Consider the following 18,473-nt stretch of genomic DNA (forward strand, 5'->3'; position numbering starts at 1 on the left):
AAAATTAATATACAGAATGAATAATTGCTTCAAACATGCATATAATTAACGGTAAAAATGGCTTATTAACACAATGAACTGTAGCTTCTATGTGTAGCTAAAAATATATTCACGATAATTATAATTATTACAGTGCTAGTAGAACTTCAAAATGTTTTATTTAATATACTAATATATATACCGGAGAAGAGTCAGGGCAGAGTTGTGGACGTTTGATAGACCTCCCTTGGAGTTGGCCAGCGTTGTGTTATAACGAAGGTACAGAAGGCTGATACTACGAGTATGATCACTACCGATTCGACAATCAACAGCGGCGATTAGGCACTCGCGACACTAGTGATAATGGACTTAGGCTCGATAACGAACCGGTCAACGCGAGGATAGATATACTTGCTCTAACTCAAACGTGTACTACTCACTCCTCGTAAGGCGCTACTCCCTTCGTCGATGAGATCTCAAGGAAGAATGAATTTTCGTCCCAATGACACTACCGAGGCCAACTATGGTGGGGTGTCTAAGTACATAAGATCCTCGGATCGACGTCGCTGTCGATTGGTCGATTTCAGACAAAAGCTGCCTGTCCGTTTGCACAAATCTTAATTGCCGAAAGCCCCAGGTTTTATAGCGGGTCCTCGGGCTAACCAGACTTGTACTGTGTACGTGCCTCAACATCAGGTATTCATTGTCCGAAGGAACCGTTGGCATGTGTTTTACTGTCTAGTACCTCTATGGGTATTTCCTTTAATGAGGGTCATAACATCACTCCGCACCTTTGTTAGACGGAGTGCCCGTCCCATTGACCGCGGCTACGTTCGACGGCTGATGGTCGCCTTGAGCCCATGTTTATTATCACAGATCGTAAACAAGTACAATTGGGCAGAATGACGGCAAACTGTTTAATTGCAACTGTAAACTTTAATTACGATTTTACGATCTCCGACATATATAAACGTAGATACTCGCCAAAATATTGTTCAAATACTTTCATGAACCAATGTATAATGCGTTACTGGAAAGATGACTAGTGCAAGGAATACGGGTCTGGTATATAATACCAGAGAAACTTATTTCACTAAGTCAGTTTCAATAAATGGTGGGATTAGCGACGGCCAGTTAACAAAGCAAAACCCTGACCAGTTAACGTAGCACTATTGTACACTGTACACGGTTGCGTGGGTGCAACCTGTGCACGCACGAGGGAATTACCGCTCGCCTGGAACTGCTCTTGTCGTGCTTCTTAATCGGCAATTAAGATTATGCAATCTTCGAGATAATTTATTGTTTGAAATGTATCTAATTAAAATAATGACGCGAGTAACATAATACTGATGAAATTACGTGATTATATTGTTAACGTGACGAGAGGAATATATGAAGAAAAGCTGGGGAAATTCTTATACTGTAAGATACGAATTTAAATCTCTAGGATGGTGAGATTTTATCCACTTGAATGATTTGAATGATTTGATATTCAATGATATTATTGAATGTTTCGAGGATTTGTAACTTTCAAATTTCTATAGTTAATATCATAACGCAATGAAGCAAATTTTTATTAATTCTAGAGTGATATATACATAGTAATTATATAGTTCAAATATAGCTTATACATACTTGCCTATTTCTTAACATGGTAACAAGAGAAATAATACCGTGATATAGAACATGCTTTTTCTGTGATAGGTTGGAAAAAGTAGTTGAAGAACAAACGAAAACGAAGATTCTATTGACAGTGTTTTATCGGTAAATTACCAATTTACCGATATTACATAGAATAGATAAGGATAAATGCCTATGAAAATTGAAAGGTTCTTTTATAACCAATACTTAATTTTTACTATGATCAATACTATAAATTTATAATTCTTGTAATTCTTTGCTGATATTCCAATACAATAGTGACGTAATTAGAGTATTATGACACTAGAGGTCGTCGAACTCGGAGCATCACTTTCCACTTGCACATTGCTTAACTGAACATTGCAAAATTGAGACTATGCGAATAATTTCCCGAAAATTCGCATTAAAGAAGTTAACGAAGCAAAACTTCAGAAAGGAAATCTAATATCTCTCGTTTTCATCGGTATTATTAGAATTTCGCGAATATGTAACATGATAGCAGAAATATTTTCTCTGTCGATAAAAGAATCTACTTTTGAACGAGCACAATACGTCGTTTACTTTATCGTATACTTTATGAAAACAAATGAAACAGTTTTGACATGGATAAACACCTTCGTAAAAATATGTATCGAAAGAAGAAAAACAGAAAATATAAACTATAGCCTTTCGAATTTTTGTGACTTGTATGTTTTAGATTGAATTTTAAGGTTTTAGATTCTGTAAGTAATAAAACGCAACAAAATAAACCAATTTTCCGCGCAAAGGAATTCCGAGGAGTTCAGGAAATACAATCGAGTCTCGCGGACGTTAAAAAATATCATGTTAAGTAACTCTAATTGTAGACGTAATTTATTGGTCGAGCAACCTCAAGAAAGTTACTGTTGCGTTGAAAACAATTGCTTTTTACTTTACGAATGTTGCCAATGTTTCTTAACGATATAACCTTTGGAACCTTACCTATCACAATAATTTGTAAATAATTATTTGATAAATAATTTTTATGTAGCAAGAAGAAAATTATAAAGTAAACGTAGAAATTCATTATGGAGTTAAGATAACGATGTTTGTTTACATAACGGCGTAACGTTGTTCATGGTACAGGTTTGGTATCGACATAACTAGATTGTGGCTTTTTATGCAAATCAAGACTTCTGTGAAATAATTCTTTTAACAATTCTGTAATTATTATGGAACGCAATTTATTTAACAAATATTTTGCATGGGTTATTAGTGATGCACGCGGCTTGATGACAAGTTACAAAATTGAAGCAGCACGAAATCTATTAAATCCGAAATTTTCCAATTGAACTTCATTTATGTATCTGTATTTATCATTCTATTTGTACAATACAAAATTCTAATATAACATTAAACATACATAAGTCCATATATCTATTAATTGCAGATATAATGCAGTAACATATAGACTGCAGTTATTTATGCAACTTTATATTTTGATAAACAGTTACAATTAGAGAAATGGAACTTAAGCAGAATCTACTAACTACTAGATATTATAAGTACTCTGAATATTTTACATATTTTTCTATATTATGTGTATTCTGACACCCTTACATTTCTTGTGAGTGTATAAAAATCCGCAGTCTAGTAATATTACAAGGAACTAAATTTTTGAATGTTTATACATCGACGGACCTAACCTAAATTTTAATCAGTGTTTGCCATTTCACTTACCCCTATGATTTGGCGCCAGGATAATACCGCTTTCTCTGTAGACGCCTGGTCGTCCTGTTGTATTGACACAAATGTTCTAGCATCTACCGTTCACCATCCCACTCCTTCCACGACATTCTCGCGTCGGCCGCGCAAACGTTCAAGCGTCGAACAAACACGCGATAATTCGTTTTTACCGAATTGCGCGTTTGCGATCGACTTCTATCTGAAGAAATGCACATTACAAAGCAGACCGAGCTCAGACAACGACGTTCACTGATCGACACCGGTGTCACGAATGCGACTTGCTTTTGTTTATTCTCTTCGAGCGCCGTCAGCAGGTGGCGCGCGAGAGAGTGGGGGAAACTATTAATAACAATCGGTGTTTAAATCTGGATATCGAAATTATATTTACTTAAATCAGGCTTTCAATACCATGAAAAATTTCAATTTATATTGATGTTTAAATTAAAGTTTTTTGATAATTTCAATACTGTGAAAATTCAAATTATGGCGGCGGTTGATTCGATTTACTCGATTATTTAACACAGTTATTGAGAGACATAAGAGTGCGTTTTTTGGACACTGTTGATAGTGAGCAGGACGTGTATAAATATGGGTTTTAATACGTTCTTCTCATACTTGACCTTGTCGATATCCCATTATATATCGTGATTCAAAGTATTCGAATACTCTTAAAAACTTATATTTGCAATAAATGTCTTGTAACTTCTATATGCATTTTCGAATTGATTTCAAATTTTGCTACTATAATAACGATATTTGTCTCATTACAGTGCTAACGAAATTAAAAAAAAAATGTCGGTTAATGCACATAATATGCTCATACAAAGTTTCTGTAGAAAGTATTCAAATACTTTTGTGAATCAGTGTACTGTTAAGATCATAAATTTAATGTTTGATCGATAATCGGTTGTTCCAAAGTTTTCTAATAAAGATTTATAATAAAAGAGAAAATATTATGTTTGTTGTTTTTTCTTCTTTTTTATTATGAAGAAAATAGTATTTATTTGCAAGCTATAAGCATCTTTGACATATATGGCCCATCGAGTTCGTATCCCATTTTTCGATAATAATTTCTTGTCCCGACACCTGAATAGAATTATATGCATCATAATAATAACAGATTTATAATAATACTTATAATATTTATTGTTAAGATTATGATATGTAAGATCTATACCTGATATGACAGCAAGTTTATGAGATCCATGTTCCTCCCTCGCTATCCGCTCAGCTTCTTCCATTAATAACATTCCAAATCCTTGATGTTGAAATTTTGTAGGATCACGAGCATTTACTGGAACGACGCTACCATACACATGAAGTTCTCTTACTATTGAGCACCTGTCTTTAAGTTCTGGCCTGTAAAACGCATCTGATTTAATATAATCGTATTCCGATACTAATATATAATTTCTGTAATTTTACTTTACCTAAACGTATCGCCCGAGCATTTTCTTAGCCTTAATAAACCAACCAAAATATCCTGTGTGGGGTCTTCATAAGACAAGAATGTTTCCCACCCGCCATTGGCAACATAATCACGACGTATAAGCTCTACTTCATAAGGCTGTACTTTGTGGTGGATTTCTTGAATACCAACTTCTCGAGTTCTAACATCGCGGCAATCAGTTCCCAAATCTTTCATTCTTGCCAGTGCCAATTCGCGTAAATTTCCGTGTTCCACGCCTGAACTGCGTATTTCAAAATTAAATTTAATCTAAATAGAAATGACCAAAATATACCAAATAAATAAGGTGTAATGTAGTATAAATAATATTACCTGACCAAAGGCATAGGTATATCTCTCTGTACACGATATACACGAGTCCAAGGTGGTATCAGAGCCAAAATTCGAGCTATAAGATCTATTAAAATGCTCGGTGGATAGCTTTTGTATCTTCCTGTTTTCCACAACTCATATAAGCCTGTACCACGTATAACTAATGTTGGATAAATTTTCAGACCATCTGCTCTGAAAGCAGGGTTTTCAAAGAATTCCTAAAATATACACAATTTCTTTGATAAATAAAAAAAGTGAATAAGGAATGTTTTAGGAATACAGTTATAACTCACAATGAATTGGTTAACATCCCTTTCAATATCGACATTTGGTAAATCTGGCATCATATGTGCTATTACTTTGAAACCAGCATCCTTCGATAGTTGAAAACTCTCGCACACTGCACGAACTGTGTGTCCTCTGTTAGTATCTCGTGCTACGTCCTCATATACAGATTGAACTCCAATCTCTAACCGAGTACACCTGTTAAATTTGTTCGAAATATGAGTCTAAGGAAATTAAAAAATATTTATTCATGTAAATTATTATAATACATGTACCCATAAAGTAACATGTCGGAAAGATGTTTTTTAAGGCAATAATCAGGACGCGTTTCTATAGTAATACCAATACACTTTGTACGACTTCGTTCAGAAAATTTAACCGCCTCGCTAACATTACTGCTTACATGACCAGATAAAGCATCATGTAAGTTTCGAATAAAGTAATCTCTGTAATCTTCTGGCAGAGACATGAAAGTACCACCCATAACAATAAATTCAATTTTATCTACACTGTGTCCCAATTGCTTCAGCTGCAACAGTATTTTATGATTATTATTTAATGTTTCTCATATAAAAGTAGTTAATAAATTCTTAACTTCACCTGCTCCACGCGATGCCTGGTTTGTAGAAATGGATTATACCTGGCTCGAATAGCTCTCATTGATGTAGGTTCATAACCAGTATAAGACTGTGTGGAATACTCAAAATCAGAGTCAGGTCCACCAGGACAATACACACAAATATTCCCTGTCATGTTGATATGAGGACACCTGTGAGGTTTACACATTACAGCCACAACAGCTATCTGTAAAGACCAAATTATTCACAGAATATATTTTTTACAACAATTTGAAGAGAATGTTGTTGAATTTCTATTAAAGATTTTACACTGCAATTATAATACAGTAATAAATTAAATACTAACTCCACTGGCAGTCCTAATAGGTTTTGCTTTTAATTTTGGTACTAATATATTTCGTGCATCAACAGGTACAGCTGCTATAATATCAACTAATCTCGGTGAGCTATCCAAGCCATATTTAGAAGCAATTCGAGCTTTTAATTTATTTAGATCAACATCTCTGTTTTCATCATGCGCTTTCAATAATTCTTGTATAATTTCTCCAATAGTTATAACCATACGTTCTTCTTTACTCTGTTCAAATTCTAAAATTAAATACACATACACATATTTAATAAAATAGTAAAACTATTCCTTCTATAAATAGTATTGCAAAATAGATAATCATATATTAACTATTTTTGTGCAATAATAATATTTACCTCTTCCTTTCTTTACCATTGTGATAGTTGTAAAGAAAATCTTCCAAGATCACTAATAATGTAATTATTACTTTTTTTTATAAAATACAAACATTTATTATTGTTAAATAAGGTTAGATTTCAAGATTATATTTGATATCACATACACTTTTCGGCGATTGAAACGTAACTGAGCACATGAGAACTCAGTCAATAAGTTCATGTATGCAGTGATCTATATCCTCACCAGAGGGCTCTGTAAGGAAAGTACTAAAATTAATCTTGGTTTCAAACCCATATTATTGTCAATTAATCGTTATGATGAATTTAAGTTTCTTTATATTTCGGGTATAGAAAGATACTAAAAAAGACATGTTTGGTATTATAACATCATTTTATTAGATTTAAATTGAAATCGGTTATAAATTATGGTGATGAGTTTGAATACTAGGACTAGGACAAATGGTTCTCGCTGCTCTGCTTTGTATACTCAATTTCATATTGCGTACAGTTGGTGAAGAATAAACATGATCGTTTGCAAATGCTTTCTCTTCCTCTTTCATACACACATGTACAATCACGCGTGTTATCTCATACCTCTCCCTGAATTTCTTTCGCTTTTATAAATGCACATGCGCCTCTTTTTATTTCTTCCACTTTCATTTTCCTGTTTGTTATTTTATAACACAATCGTAATAATGCCTGCACAATTATGATAAATGCACCAAATTCCAGCACGCAATGTGCATTAGGAATGCAGTGCGAAAGATATCTTTTTCACTCAACAATGTTCTAAGGAACAAAGTTTCGTATGGCCCATACAAAATTCGAGAAACGTAACATATAACACCCTTATGCGTAGTAGCTCTTACATAAGAATCATTATCGTTTAATAATTATATGATATCGTAAGAAATTAAACGAAACCAGAGAAGATCGAAAGGTTAGATTCGACCCATCGCATCGAACCGATGTTGTTGCCCGCCATCGACGACTGCGCATGAGTATTGCGCAGCAGTGACCGAGTTCCGCTTGTGAACATCGAGTGACCAAAATCTCCGATCACCGCACTTCTTATGCTCTAGGATCTACAACAGCGATTTTCAACCATGTGCCGTAAAAATTTTTGAAAGATGCAGTATCTAATTATTTAATTAAGAGCATTGGCCTCTTTTTTCTTAGATTGTCAAATAAAAGAATGACAACAGCTAAAACATAATATATTTTCTGTCATGCTGCAGAATTTTAATAATCAATTTATGTGTTCTATGAGATGAAAATGTTGAAAATCGCTGCTCCAGAATCGCTCGAGGTTGACACATTATATGAATTGGTGATGCTACAGACAAGAAACAAATGAACCAGTTTCGTGGACAGCGCTCCACTGGTACCTCTCAATCTCCACTATAATTCGCGAATCAAAAGACGTAATCGAAAGGGAATATCGTCTATTTGGTCACATCTTTAATCGTAAGTTGCCAGCAACTCTCTAATACCAGCATTGGAGCTCCGTTCACGACACAACGTCCATAATGATATTCCTAAGAAGTAGCTCATATGGAGTAACTTCGAAGGCTCAATCGGAAGTTTCTTGAGGAGTGAGACTTATTGCAAAGAGACTTAAGTCTCTTAACAAACTGGACACACAATGTTGTTCCGGCGATAGAATGTTTGCGAGACACAGTTAATAAGAAACGCCACTCTGTTGCTGAAGCCACACACGATGCGGTCCATAAAATAATACGATAATTTCATTTGAATATTTAATCGCACTTTATTATAGCATGTTAATACTCAATGAATAAAGTACTGGGTGAATTGGGTGGTAGTAACTTTATTTAAATAAGTGAATAATTTAAGAGAAAAAAAAGGAATTATTGCTAGAAAAATTCGCAAGTGTTTCATATTTTAATTCGGAATAAAAGTAAATGCATCGCGAAGCAGAAAAATAACAATAAAATACAATATCGTAAACGCGCATCGCTTCGTGGGTTCAAATCAACGAAGTATGTATCTCTACACAAAATCGCCATCGTTTACTGACTCTGCGTCGCCGACATGGCAGTGATTACAGCGATAGATCGAAAGTCGATTGTTTGCGACTATACATACGAGCTCAAGCTTAGCGCGCCTCTCTTGTTTTACCACGAGAGACATTCCAACTAGTAATTGAGACTAATGAACCGTTCTCCTCGACTCGACGTTGACCGATTAAAGGCGAGTTCGATTCTCGAATATCTCGAGGCTCGAACCGCTTCAACAATCACACGCTCCGCCACAAAGATCGTTTCCGATTATTCGTTCCAATTCCAGCGCGATTCGCGACGCGCTATTTCGACGTGAACACGGGGGGACAGCGTCCGATTTGTTGAATCGAGACGATATATCGAAATCGAAATGCGTGGTCTCCGCTCGAATTGGAACGTGGTTTCACTTACACGTATCCTATCCATGGACATATGTAAGAAGTATAGACCGTGGGTGTCTTATGAAGAGTGCGGTCCTCGTTGAAAGAGAGATAAAGATATTTAACGTTGCCTCCCTTTCTCTTTCTAACAGATATTTCTTTTTAATAGATAGGGAAGGAAAGAGAAATCCCGTTACTCATCCCTATTTCTTTTACAACGAGGCCCATTTTCTCAACACGGCATCTGCGGTTAACACTTCTTAGATCTATGGTGCTATCTACTTTATTCAAAAGCGAATTTATCGAAGAATTGCGCCACTCAGTTCACGTGTCCTTTTATGCACCTTTTCTTTTCTCGTATTTTCCATGGTGGCTATAAATTGCGAATCAAATGTCAAATGTCCCCAAGCGTTCCCTCGCATGGCTGACAGTGCATGAAAATGAAACGAACACGACGTGAACGAAGAGCACAAGAACGAAGACGATGAATATGTCGTATTTGATCGAATACAGTTCGCACGACCATGCCTTGCATGTATACGGTATGAACATGTGTCATTGCAAAAGTCGCCATTGTGTTCGTTACACTCATCTGTTTTCGATTGAAGTTGGCTTCGAGTGTAAGAGCAACATCGATAGTTCGATCCATTATCCGATAACGTAATATCGATACAAGCACACGTTTCGAATGTTGTTTCACATTGATCCTATCGCAAAGTTAAAACGCCGAAGAGTCGTTCAATCGTTTATTCGTTCTTTACTTGAATAAATGGCGTCCGATAACGTGGATCTGCCATCGAATTATGTTTCTATTGCAATAGCAGCTTTTGCAGTTCTACAATCTTTTTTTTTTTTGGAGGTAATACCGCGTCCGCAAATTAGTGTATATGTAAATATATATGTATACATATGTATCATGTATTTATACATATATATGTATATATATATGTGTGTGTATCACATCGCTATTCAACAATTTGCACAGCACAGCCAGCGACGCCATCTATTTACATCCCCGTCCATATTTTTTTGATCCGGCACACGATGTCGATAATTTAATTCTTTTATTTTTTTCACATTTCTCAACATCAGTTCGAGGAAGAACTACGTTATAATAAATCTTTTTCTTTTTTCTCTCTCTCGATAAACAGCTTTTTCGACAATCTCTCGCTATCTTTTTTTCGTTTTCTCCCCTTCTTTAACGGTTACAATAAATTACGAAGCGAACATTTCGAGTATGCAACAGCGCGTTTTTTAGTCACTAATAAATGTTATGATGGCCGCGCACAATCTGAGCTTGTAGATTATTATGCAATAACCAACGAATAGCTTTGAAAATACAGACACACTATCTTTAACAAATCCTTCATAAAATTTCACTATCGAAACGCTTTTTTCGCTTGACTTTTTTTTCTTCCTTTTATTAGAACGACTGCCATAGTTGGTCCGCCATATTGGATCCGAAGAGACGAATTGACAACGATCGTTCGAAATATACAGACGATAAGTAAATTAAGAGTAGCTATACAATTACTTATTTTTGTAACTATACAGTAATTTATTGGCATCTTCTTAATTTTATTAATAATTATTTATACAAGATCAAATTGTGCTCGGCAGAATGGTAACACTTGCTTTGAGCAGAAGGCCGTTCGCGTCCTTGAATTTGTACGAGATTTATATCATGATCAATTTGTGTCTACTTTATCGTAATTTCAAATTCAAGAAAGCGTACGAACGTTTCAGAGTTCGAAGCCGCACAGTTTTCGCTTGTGAATTCACTGTGCTCGAAGAACATCGGTAACATTCAAGGGCCAAGTTCGCTATAAGTTTCTTTTGGGACACGTGCGAGCGTTTCGCATTACTCGGCTCGCCCTTTGGTCGTCGAATCGAACATTCAATTTCAACTTCGTCGTCAGATTCGATTTTTTCGAATGTGGTATTACAAAAGTGATTAAAACGAAATAACATTAAATAAGCAGTGTTTCAGTAATAACCGAAGGAAAGTATTTTGTATAACTTTTACATTTCTTTACATTCATAAAAGTTCTTAATTTGATACAAAATCGACTGTATAATATACCGTACAACTCATTGATTGGATTAAATCTAACTTTATTTACAGGTTAAATAAATCGAGAAACCCTTCATATATATCTATGAGCTTCGAAGAAGGGTTCGTTAAAAATTATGTCAAATAATATTAACCAATTGTCACAAGTGCAGCTCTAAAGACATGGATGGCCTGCAACACTATTTTTCTGCGATATGCAACGTCAAAATATCATCTGAACAGTAGTTACTCGATTTACCTAGGAAAGAGACAGGAAACAGAAAGAAATTCAATGGCTAGTCGTCGATATCGAAGCTGATTATTCGATTCAACTCCATTCGAGATCGCCTACACTCGCACGCGCATTACTCTCACCGAGCACACATGCACACGCACGCCTCAAAGTAACGGGAAAAGGGGGACAATAAAGGACGATAACATCGATAACAGGATTCGGTGCTTCTTCTTCTCACGCATCTCTGGCACCGAGATCCTCGATCTACATCAAAGATTCCATTATTCTTAAACTCTCGCAAAATCCTACAAGCCGCTTCAAACATTATGTTCAAAGAACACTTTTCTTCTTCATCGATTCCCCGAATTTTATTTCATTTTTTTAAATCAGTCTAATTTGCAGGAGACGCTCGTAAAGTCGGGGAATCATATTTTTATCGAAGATAACGCCACGCGTGCCGCGCATTGGAATCATCGTTGCTGGAGAAGAAGAGATATTTAAATCGAAAGGAAATGTTGATATTACCCCTTCTTCCCGAAGTGCAAGATGATAATCGTGCAAGGGTTCCTTCCACGAACAGCCACGACTCTTAGAACGTTTCTAGAAAAATGAAAAACAGGTGGAAGGAATCGTTATACGTGTCTAAATGGCGCACCGCGCGCAGACGCCATCGTCAAAAGGCGCGAAACAAAGACAGCTCGCCCCGAACGTAGCGATCGTTCGAATAAATCGGCTACCGTTCACGGGACGATACGATCTCCTGTCTTCGAATCTTCCTTTCTTCAATTGAGATCATTCTTCGGCAACGAGAAGGAATCGGGCCTGCGACGAAGAAGCGGGTTCGAAGGAAGAAGGGAGCGAATTTCCATGACCAAATTATGGGAATTTACATTATTAGAAGAAAGAATTGAAAAACAAAAATGGAAGGAGAAAGTTCTCGAATGAAACTCGACGAATTCGCGAAGAAGAGAAAGAAAAAATGGCGAGCAAAAGAGATAAGAAATCGGAAGAAACCGGCGTTCAGGTTGAAACGATGAGGATGACGATGATCTCGCGACGATGAACGATGGAGGGCCGACGAAACGGCCCTGATAACGGCGATGCTGACGATAATAATATTAATAATAATAATACAATTTGATATAATATAATAATCATAATAATAATAATAATATTAATAATTAATAATAATAATCCTTATCGTTTATATCAATGACGATTATTTAACGATTATCGGTAAAATCAAAGTGTGATAACGCTTTCTCTCTCTCTCTCTCTCTCTCTCTCTCCATATATATGTATATTATATATATGTATATATGTATAACGATTTTCAATTTCCTCCTAAAATTGTCGGCGCGGAAGGAGGAGGGAGGAGGATTGGGATAGGGGAAGTAGGTAAATCTACCATGAAAAACCGCGTCTGTCCTTTGATCGGGACAACAGGTATAATACTATCAGTTAATTAATATCATCTCATGTAATAATAATCATATTAATGATATAGGGTAATCGTGTTAGTGCTAAGTGTATTTATCATCCGTCTTAATATACATATATAATTATGTATATGTATGTATATCTTGTACGATATTTATGGTATGTACAATACGCAGTCTCGAAATATCTTTTCATGTGCGAAGATTGATAGACTGGAGGGATGACGATAAAACAGAATTTCTGTGTGTGTGTGTACCTATGTGTACGTGTATAATATGTATATATATATGACACGTGTACGTATGATGTATGTGTATTATAATTTATGACAATCGTTGTGCGAACGATTGATCAGTACAGCGCGTGTCCGTGTGCTCTTCATTCGCTCGTGTGTATATCGCGTACGTACATACATACATACATACATACACACACACACATACACACACATGTATATACACACACTTATATATATATATATATATATATACACACGAATATAATATGCGTATATATATATAACCGTAACTAAAGTTAATATATTAACTTCTTTTCCTTTCGTCATATTTTTTTTCTTTTCCTTCATTTTCTTTAGCACACATTCTACATATGTACTCGATTATTACTCGCAATTTCATTCGATTTTCTTTCCTTTCTTTTTTCATTATAATAGGTACTAATTTGGGGATCCACGGCGGCATTAATTAGTGGAACACTTTTTGGCATTTGCATTTTTTTTTCTTCTTTTCCTTTATGTTAGTCCCGCGGTGCTCTTCTTCTCTGTCTCATACACACACATATAACAATCTCGCTCTCGCTGTCACACTTTCACACGTAAATTGTTCGACCTCCGTTCCCCAGAAAGAAACGCACCCTCTTCCGTTCTCATTCTCTGTGTTTCAATATCATCGTGGCCGTGTACTATGTTCGTGCGTGTTCGTACGTGCGTTTTATTCCTATTTCCTTTTGTTGCTGCTGTTACTGGCATACCGTATGTGCGCATGTATAAGATGATGCTCGATATTTCTACGTTTTCTAGCAAACCTGCTCATTTTCAGTTTCTTTCTAGTCTCTGTTCTTCCTCCGATTTCCTATTCTTTGTTCTATTCTATACTTATTTCTTTCTTCTTCGAGATCGTCGTGCGCGAGCAACGAGGATGTTTCCGATCAGAGATCGGTGCATCGAGACAGGGGATCGAAACAACGACTCATTATCGAAACTTTCATCGGGACAATTTCGATAATATTCCGAATATGCTATATTGAGTGTTTCGGAACGTATACGTCATTAAATTCCGCACGTTTATTCGCTTAAAACTTTTTAAAATCCTCTTCGTACAACATTCTGAACAATCTTTTAACATTCTGGATTTGTCATCCAAAATGAGAGTAATATCGAAATATAGAAGTCCAAGAATCGCAGCAGATTTAAAGAATCTAGAGAATATCAAGTTTCCGAGCTTAATATTTTCGTAAAAGAAGAATTCTCATCGAATCTTCGTCGACATCTTTTCAGAAATCCCAGACGACCAAACGCTACGCTTTTCAATCTTTCGTCCTTGCCGTTCTCCACCCTCGACTCGTCAGTCTCTTCATCTTCTTATTTTTTAAGCTCAACGCCACCCCCCTCCCCTCCGCGTTTCCTCCTCTTCCTTTCGTTCTTTCTAAATCTACATCTTCCCCCTGGGTCGCTTCCCTCTCTCGTAAGTCTCGCAGATATTCGCCTACGTGTGTGTGTGTCTGTGTATGTGTGTGTAAAATGTGTCTTTATGTATGTGTACGCGTGTCATACGTTTATATGTGAGAGTGTACGCATTCGCATTCCTTGAACTCGACTTGGCACAAACAACAGAGTCTTTGTAAAAAAGGCACTATTTTTGTAAAGCGAAACATTCACGCGTTATATCACGTCTCGTCGCCCTCAACATTCCTATTCTCACCCCGGGAAGGCAGGGTCCCTCCCGTGAGACGCGTAGAGAAGGGGAAGATACAGTCTGTGCGGATTCACTCGTTTGCTCGAGGCCATTTTTGCTGTCTACTCCCTTCATTTTGCTTGAATACTTTTTTTTTTTTTTCTTTTATTTTATTTTATTTCTGTAGATTTTTAGTTCTTTCCGCTACCGATTTATCAGTTGGGAAGTAAGGGGATTAATTTAGTTTTACGAGAGACAGTTACATTAACATTTATATTTAATCAAGATCACCTTTGTCTATCCTCACCGTTTTGCTCGAATATTCCGTTACATCTGGTGCTTGTTTTAATTCCGCAAATTCGCAAAAATTCTAGCGCTGATTTATTAGACGAATAGAAAAGTGAACTTGCTCTCGAGAGAAGACGACTGTATAAATTAGGCAATAGGTATTTATACTTAATCCTGTTATGGTTTCTACATTTCCATATTCTTCGATCTCTTTCGTTTCGACGAACGAAGGGATTTTAACGTTTCAAGCAAGTCATTTGAATAAAATTGAAATATTAAGCAACGAAATCATCCATATTAATAACGGTTCTTTTATACCAGTCTTTAACTCGAGAAATGTTTTTAACGGCTAAAAGACACGAATAAAAAATGATGCAAAAGATGAAGCAAAAGGTACGTCTTGATACATACGCGATCATCTATACTCCTGATTCGACTAAAAGCGAAGATACAGTGAATTTAATACCTTAAACTTTCGTCTAAATCACTTTAGCGTCTTGCAATATTATATCATAGGAAACTTAGGAAATTCCAGCACCATAGATTTGTTATCTTCCATTCTCCTACATTCACTTTCTATAATTATATTAACTCCTAAGATCTGGCAGTAATAAATCAGCAAATAGCCTCGATAATCAAACTAATCTCGCACAAACCATGAAAAACCAAAAGTCCAATTTAAACATCCCCTTTCGAATTCTCATCTTCACGTCTGCTATGTTCCATTCTCATCGCTCGATTACATGTTCCATCGACTCGTGTTTGCGAAGAAGAAGCCAGAGCTAGAAGAAACGTGAAAAACATCGTCCGCAGAGGATTTGGCTGTATTAATTCCATCGTAAGCTCCACGAAGAGATCACGGTATGGCTGGTTCATCGATATTTCGGTCGTACAGACCGCAAGGGTGCAACGCACGAAGATTCTGAATTACGAGAAAGTCCCTCGTAGACGGTGTCGTGGTTCGTGACTCACGTCAACATGTATAAAAAACGTTTTCTCAGTCTTATTGTAGTTTTAGTGCAAAAAGCGTGTGTAGCTTCCTCGAACTGATCAACTCGAGGACCGCGAGTGTTTCGTTCGAACTACGGATTACGCGCGATCGCTGTCTGCCTAACGTTGTACGATACGAGAATTATACTGTTTTCCATCGAACTCGACGATCGATGATCGGTATCCGCGAGATTCGAACGCTGTTACCGATCGATTAGAAAATTCACGTTTCCTCTCCGGATTTGCATTGATTCAGGTGGATAAATGTGGTCGATAAAATGCGCATTTTTATGCCTTAAAATCATGTAGATTAATTTACAAATATCTTTCTATTCAAATAAATTCATGTTTTCATGGTTATGATCGAATAAATGAAATCTAAGTAGAAAATTGTTTTTGCCACAAAATATCGTTACGTGTACTATACTTTGAATATGTTACACGTTCTTGCGTATTACCTTAATATCTTTAGCATCTTCAAATTTCATATAAATGCATAAAAATTCGCAATCTGCTTCGCAGGAATGTGATTATCAAAGAATGGCAGTTTTATTATTCATAGAAATTCCAGAGTTCTTGGGCGAGTTTGAAATCGTAAAACTCTTGATGATTCACGGTGTTTCATTCTTTATCTTCCCTCTATTTTTTTCTCTGTTATTTTATATGCTTCTTAGGATCCAACATCTACGTCGATCGTCGAGGTTCGACGTTCTTTCCTCCGCAAAAAGGGTAATTTGTAAACGTATACAAATGTCGGGACGCTGTGTATAGTGTATATAATACAATACGAGTATCAAAATTTTGAAAAGACGATCTTTTAATTCCAAAACGATCCGGCCAGTGATGTTCCTTTTTTCTGTATAGGTTCCGTCAGCCACAAGTATTACCACACTTGCTCATACTCAGTGCAAATCGACTGCTTTTTACTGCTTTTATTTTTATTTAATTCGCATCATATATGCCTTATAATATAAAATATTAAATAAAGTAAAATTTGTTGGAGATCTTTAACCCTTTAACCAGGAGGTAGGATGAGTTAACTCGTTACTCGGATTAACAATCTTTTGGATACATTAATTTCTCTATTTATAGACGTCCTATTTTTAATTATGTTCTCATAATTTCTCTTAAAAATCAACTGTATTGTGCTTACGTTACAAGGCCTAGAAATTGTACTGGCTGTAATTAATTTGTCTGTATTTGCTTTTAGTTTCACGCTTGTTAGATCGCGGATGTTCGTGCGATCTTCTCTTTCTATCGACACAATTAAACAAGTGGATTTCAAATAGAGAATCTTGTCTCCTCCTTGAAATATTATAAAGAGTATTTCGCTTTGGATATTTTCTATATTTTCGCCTGTATTACGTACATTCTGTACGCTGTTGCACATTTAAATTTCTCACAAATGCACGAACATCCACGGTTTAACGATTACAAAAGCTGTCTGATTGTAAATTCTGGTTAAGAAACGAGCAATAACGAGTAACGAGTAGGTGTCCTAATACTTACACAGCCGACCATAAGCGTTAGGACACCCGATGATATTTGAATGTTCTTCGCCTCTTTCGTCTTCTAATTATTTCTAATTGTTCGCGAATCTGTTGCTTCGTTCGCGTCATACGTACCTTAGAATGCGAAACACTTGTTAGTAAAGTAAAATTTACTCGAGTTTTTCAATAAATGTCACGAGTCTGTGTTCTAATACTTATGGCCTGCAGTGTATAGTCAGCAATGCATGTCCTAGAATAACCCGTCTACGAAAGAGTCGTTTTACAAGTAGAGAAAGCAATACCGTACGACGTTGTCGTCCCGTTCGTCCATCGAACAACGGTAAAATAGAACAGATGGAAGTACTCTTGAACGAGTGAGAAGGGAAACCTTCTTCGAAGAAAAGGTTTTTCTTTCTCGAACCGTAAGAGAAAACGCGTGTTCCGTTTACTCGCTGGCACAATGGCAGAAAAAGTCGAGGACGATTCGCGGCGAGGAAAAATGCAACGAACGGCGGGAAAAGTGTTTTTCTTGCTATCGCTACTTGCGTCGATTTCTCCTCAAGCATCGACGATTGCTTTTTCCTCCGTTAGTTTTCTTCCTTCCTACGGTTCCGATCGTTTGTCTTCATTTTATCCGACGATCGTTTAATCGATTTTCTCGCGGTTGAACTGTGTCAACATGTCTTTTAAAAAAGCCTTCTATCTTTTTATGTTTTATTTTATGCTTTGACAGACATTGCGCTATACCTAAATAAATATCGTTCGCTGTGAACGGAGAAGTTTCGCGTAGATTGTAAATTTTCTTTTATAATTTTTGCGTGGAATTTTTGTATTGTATTGTATCATCGGTTGCAGGTAAAGTGGTATTTCTTCCATCGAATGAAGCAGCTTCGTTTGAAGCTTTAACGGCGTAGATTTAGATACGATGTATTATATAAATGCAACACAAAAATAGAAAAAGAGAAACGTTTCGTTATAAAGTTACAGCAGATTGTATCTGCTAAGT

At 36.2% G+C, this 18,473-nt stretch overlaps 2 protein-coding genes across 2 annotated transcripts in view; both read right to left on the reverse strand.

Annotated features, from left to right (window-relative positions):
• Positions 1-3,607, reverse strand: part of LOC117212541 (TBC1 domain family member 1) — a 39,296-nt gene extending 35,689 nt beyond the window's left edge. Inside the window, exon 1 of the mRNA XM_033457433.1 lies at positions 3,319-3,607. The gene's annotated coding sequence lies outside the window, so the exon portion shown is untranslated. The remainder of the gene's footprint in view (positions 1-3,318) is intronic.
• A 689-nt stretch (positions 3,608-4,296) lies between these two features.
• Positions 4,297-6,852, reverse strand: LOC117212547 (elongator complex protein 3). Its single transcript, XM_033457440.1, has 9 exons — positions 6,673-6,852; positions 6,314-6,555; positions 5,990-6,193; positions 5,665-5,918; positions 5,398-5,587; positions 5,105-5,322; positions 4,755-5,015; positions 4,502-4,683; positions 4,297-4,410 (listed from the first exon to the last, which is right to left on the reverse strand). The coding sequence occupies exons 1-9, from the start codon at positions 6,689-6,691 to the stop codon at positions 4,325-4,327; spliced, it is 1,656 nt and encodes a 551-aa protein (XP_033313331.1). The 5' UTR covers positions 6,692-6,852; the 3' UTR covers positions 4,297-4,324.
• Between the last annotated feature and the right edge of the window lie 11,621 nt (positions 6,853-18,473).

This window comes from Bombus bifarius, unplaced genomic scaffold (genome assembly GCF_011952205.1).
Source record: "Bombus bifarius isolate JDL3187 unplaced genomic scaffold, Bbif_JDL3187 scf7180000008321, whole genome shotgun sequence".
NCBI classification, from domain to species: Eukaryota; Metazoa; Arthropoda; class Insecta; order Hymenoptera; family Apidae; genus Bombus; species Bombus bifarius.